Source organism: Atta colombica, unplaced genomic scaffold (assembly GCF_001594045.1).
Source record: "Atta colombica isolate Treedump-2 unplaced genomic scaffold, Acol1.0 scaffold135, whole genome shotgun sequence".
In the NCBI taxonomy this organism is placed as follows: Eukaryota; Metazoa; Arthropoda; class Insecta; order Hymenoptera; family Formicidae; genus Atta; species Atta colombica.
In genome coordinates this window covers 1,462,788-1,468,161 of record NW_017259223.1, presented here as the reverse complement: position 1 = coordinate 1,468,161, position 5,374 = coordinate 1,462,788, and the positions used below count along the sequence as shown (strand labels likewise).

Below are 5,374 nucleotides of genomic sequence, written 5' to 3'. Positions count from 1 at the left end.
ATATATATATATATATATATCAGCGAGAAAACTGTAATATGTTTGAATTCATCAGACACTAAATTCGCGTGACCACTTAATTTCAGATTGGGGTGTCATCTGTGGCGACAGTTGGTCCATTCTCGAAGCCGCCGTGGTTTGCCGTCAATTGGGCCTTGGTTACGCCTCTGACGCAGTACAGACTAATTTCTTCGGCAATGGGGAAATTATCCCCATATCAATTAGCGGGGTACAGTGCAATGGGAACGAGGGAAATCTGGCAGAATGCCTACATGACAAGGTTGCAAATTGTCCAGGTACTTCTGACACCCTCGATGAGATATGTACTTATAAAATATTATCAGAGTAATATTTATATAACAAATAATGCGGTATTTCGTGATGATTTTCGCATGATTTTAATTATCTTATTTATAGAATAATCTTTGCAAAAATTGATATAGAGAAAGATTTTTCCTTCATCGGTAATTATATTTTTATTCTCTCTGTCCAGTCCAAGTTTTTTACTTTTCTAAGCTTCTACAAAATGTGGAAAAATTCAGAGTTATTTTTCGACATCTCTATTATATTACTAAATAGTTTTTTTTTACAAAATATGTTAGGAGAAGAAATCAGATTCCGCCCTCTTTTATTTTCAGAAAAATTTCAAATTGAAAGGATTATGCTCAGTTTGGACCCCAGTTGAACAGCACTGAGACCTAGGATTGTAGAACATAAAAAAAAGGATTAAAAAGTTCCATATGCACAACTTTGTAAATAAATGAACCCCTTGAGTGCTACAGTTATTCAAAGTTCGCTATTATGATCACTATTGTGTACCATGTAGGATTAGTTTTATTCGATTTCTCGAATCATCTAATATCTGGAATATGTCCAGTCTTGACGAAGACAACTAAAATCTTTTTTGGACCCAAATGAATAGTTATAAATAATATATGTTAATTGATGAAGAGGGGAGAGAGACACTCAAAGTATAAAACAAAAGATTTTAATTGATTTGATAGAAAAAAAAAAGAAACCGCGGTTCAGTATTTTTAACTGTAACGTTTCCATCTCTCGTTTTAGTACATTTTCTTTTATAATGGCACCAACAGGCATGACATATATATTTAAATATGTTGAGTGGAGCTCTTGTGGAACTACTAAACTTTTGTTCCAAGAAATCTAGCACTTCCTCAACCAACAAATGTTTATGCAACTGGTTTTTTTAAATATTTTCCACATTACCCACAATGAATCTCATTGCGATAAGTAGCTGCTTCGGGGTGAAAGGTACCAAAGGCTAGTTTACTCTGATTGGTACATTCCCCGCTTGTCCATCTCCCTCCCCAGGGCGAATTCCAGGAACACCGCCGTCATTACAAACAAATCCGAATTTCTGTGACATGACGACATAAATCGCGATCAGGGACTTAGCTGGATTAATGAATTGTATCAAATACATTTTATATATTAATGTCTTTGATATAATTCGTTTCCGCCGGACACCGCGGGGAGGTGTCCTGGACGCAGAGAAATTGGATAAGACTAGTAGTACATGGTAATAATAGCGAATTTTGGATAGTTCTAGCACTCAGAAACCTTTCCTATAAAGTTGAGTTTATGAAATTTTTTATTCTCTTTTGATACCTTAAAATTTTAGGCATGTCTCAAAGTTGTTCATCCAGAGCCCAAATTCTCTTGTAAAACTAGGCATAATTCTTTTGCTTATGCTAAAAATGATCCACAGACCAAAAGTTAAATACCAATTATTTCTTAATCATCCAAGTATTTAATTGTGTATTCTAAAGATTAATTAAAATATTGAAGGAGAAATATCGTGAAGGAGAAATATTCCATAAATATAAAAGAAATGAGAAAAGTTTGCGGAGGTTATTTTCTTTATCAGACTTGCATAAGAAATCAGTTATGTCAAAAGTTTGAAAAAAATGTAAGTTTGTGAACAAAAAATATTTTACACAAACTCCTTATTTCCGATTTATGTCACAGCTGATTTTCTATGTAAATCTGACAATAAAAATATTATCTTTCTATTTTCTCTCATCTCCTACGCAGTATTTGTCGGGTGTTCATAGTAAATGTTAACATTTGAAATAAAAAATATTACAAGGAGGTATGTGTTTATCTCAAAAAGTGTGGAATTTCAGTATTCATCGTACATTCGACGTAAAAATTATTATTCTACAATTGAATAAGTATATAATTGTAAGTGGCTGTAATTTGACCAATCACAATCAAATGGTTTGAGGAGAATATTCGACTGATTGGTCAATTCTTGTAACTACTTACGCTTATGCAATTGTAGAATGGATCAACACAAAATAATGTCATTGTAATTTTAGGGTCAACGGAGAACATGGCAGGGGTGGTGTGTCATCGAGAAATGGCTGATCTTGTGTTCGATCACATCGAACTGATGCGCACGGCGTATTTGGAAGACCGTCAGCTATACTGGTTGCAATGCGCAATGGAGGAAAATTGCGTGGCCTCGCAAGCCTACAAGATGCAAGGCGAGTCTGAAAATTGGCACCTGGAGACAAGACGTCTGTTACGCTTCACCGCAAGAATCTTAAATGCGGGTACCGCGGATTTCCGTCCATCTGTGCCTAAACATCTATGGGAATGGCACATGTGTCATATGTGAGTCAATCGATAATAACGGCGTTGAATGAGCACTGATAACAAATCTTTTTCCGCTTTAATTTTTATTAACGAGGTCCAATATATATGATCCCATAGCTTCACCAGTCAAAGGCCGGTATTCATAATCGATTCTTATTTTAACATCATCTTAAGTAATGTCTTAAGATGTTAATACAGCTCTCTGATTAGTTCATATCATCTTAAGACTTAAAACTGAGACTTAAAACTAAATATAAAATTTGAAATATATGAATATCAAAGTATTTTACTGCAATTGTTTAAAGCCAGTTAATAAACTTTATTATATTTTTTACATAAATTTTGTTGCTTGAACTGACAATGGTAAGGTCCACTAAAAAATATTATATATTAAATTATTAAATTATTTATATATTAGCCTCAACATCTACTTTAACCAAATGTGACCCTTACGTTTGTATGTACCTATATATTTTTTTCTGTAAATAAACAGAGGAAGAAATTTTCATATTATTATTTATTTTTTTTCATTTTTTACATTGACTATATGAAAAATAAACAAAACGAAGCATTAAATTGGATCTAATTCTATCTTATCAGATACGTTTTGAAGAAATTTTATCATTAGAGGATTAATATATCGATATAAACAGGATATATATATATATATATATATATATCCTGATATATAATTTCAGAATTCTTAGTACGAATACTTATTCATTAATGAATAATAACTGCAGAATATCTGAAATCAATGAGTTATATAAAGAAAATTATTCGGAGTATGATAATTGATTATTAACATCTCTAATAAAAAATCTCTAATAAAAAGTAAAAAGCAAAACTTTAAACAGAAAAATAAATACAGTCTTAATTAAAATTGATAATAAAAATTATTAATAGAAAAAATGATCATTATGAATCAGTTCTCGGAGCACAAAATCCAATATAAATAATATTTAACTATCTTCATAACCAGGCCATAAGAAATAAAAATTAAATTTCTGTTATACAATACAAATTAAAATTTTGTTAAGAAAATACAACATTTTAATTAGTCTAAAACATTAAGTGAAGAATCTCGGACGTTTCGCAATAAATAATTTTAATTAAATTTATCGATTATTTAAAACACTGGGATTAAATTTGGGAATTATTTTTGCAATGCTAAAAATAAATTTTGACGCAAGAAAAAAACATTAATTCTGACCATTTTCGGTTTGCAGGCATTATCATTCGATGGAAGTATTCGCCACCTTCGATGTAATCGATTCGAGCGGCAATAAAGTTGCCGAAGGTCATAAAGCGTCCTTTTGCCTCGAAGACAATCAATGTATGCCCGATGTTCAACCCAGGTAAAAATTCTAATAACACATGATAACAATAATAAGTCCCTCTTTTCATGTTTGATAGGTACGTGTAATTTTATTCCTTCTTGTTCTTTTTGCGATTATGATCACGATTAAATCCGTCTATTAGTTGAAGTTTATAATTTGAAATATCGTTACTGTTTTTAGATACAAATGCGCCAATTACGGAGATCAAGGTATTTCCATTAATTGCAGTGACATTTACAAGCACAATATCGACTGCCAGTGGGTGGATATTTCCGAGCTCGAGCCAGGACATTATATACTCAAGGTACAGTCGTAATAAAGTCATTTTCATAAATATCAAATACGAGATCTCTTTAGGTGAGTTTGCGAGTATCGCGAACTTTGACTCCATCATTCTATAGAGGATTTCGAGATGAGTAGCTTTTTCTTTTGTTTCCAGGTCGCGGTAAATCCCGAATTTAAAGTTGGTGAGATGTCGTTCGATAACAACGCAGCGATCTGCCGCCTTCTTTATACAGAAACTTTTGCAACTGTCCATAGTTGCATAATGGGACGTCCTTGACATGCAATGTGTACACGATTGCAGAGCTTTTTCTAGCTAAGGATCTACAGGGTGAGAGATTCATGTCAAGCGTGTTGGCATTAACTGGATATGAACAAGAGACGATACATTGCGACCTTGCGATAGATTCGAGAATAAATTTCACAATTCAAAAATAGAATTTTAATTGGAAGTAAGATGCATCATGAAATGACAATTTTTTTCTTTTGCGTTAAAATGAATGGAAACCGAATTGCTGTTTTAAAATTATTACACTAGTTGAGAAATTCATTTTTATCTCCAGCGTATTATTATAATCTTATAAGTATTTCTAAAATTATAAATTGGGAGAAAAATAATATGAAATGAATATGAAATGAATAATATGAAAAATAAAAGCAATTTTGAAATACAGTGATCCAATTTTAACTTCCGTTCCTAAATTACTATGATTCTATTTATTTATAATGTAAATTCAAATCTAAAAATGTATTTTATTTTATTATATTAATTAACTATATGTTTTACAGTCTATAATAGTATAGTATATAATATTAAATTATCTTACTTTGGAGACGAAAAACATTTAAAAAAAAATATTAAAATTTATATAGGATAAGAGGAAATTCAATCCTTTGTGCTTCACATTTTATATTTTTCATTTTACATATTTATTATGCTGTATATGATTCTTTTAAAATTATTATTCCCATTAAATTTACAAATACGACACAATTAGAACAATAGACAGTCCTAAAAAAAAAAACATCTTTTGTGTTCACTATATATAATAACCGGTCTTCGTTGTTGACTTTCTAAACTCTATCGTCTCCATTCACGCAACTTTTCGGATAATTACAGAGCACTAGCT

At 31.3% G+C, this 5,374-nt stretch overlaps 1 protein-coding gene across 2 annotated transcripts in view; it reads left to right on the top strand.

The window, feature by feature from the left end:
* LOC108684480 (lysyl oxidase homolog 3) overlaps positions 1-4,915 on the top strand; it is an 8,759-nt gene extending 3,844 nt beyond the window's left edge. For both annotated transcript variants that reach the window (XM_018188820.1, XM_018188819.1), the window contains exons 4-8: positions 87-296; positions 2,343-2,640; positions 3,852-3,980; positions 4,143-4,266; positions 4,402-4,915. In XM_018188820.1, coding sequence (XP_018044309.1) covers positions 87-296; positions 2,343-2,640; positions 3,852-3,980; positions 4,143-4,266; positions 4,402-4,524 — 884 coding nt within the window. In that variant the 3' untranslated portion in view covers positions 4,525-4,915. The remainder of the gene's footprint in view (positions 1-86; positions 297-2,342; positions 2,641-3,851; positions 3,981-4,142; positions 4,267-4,401) is intronic.
* The last annotated feature ends 459 nt before the right edge of the window (positions 4,916-5,374 follow it).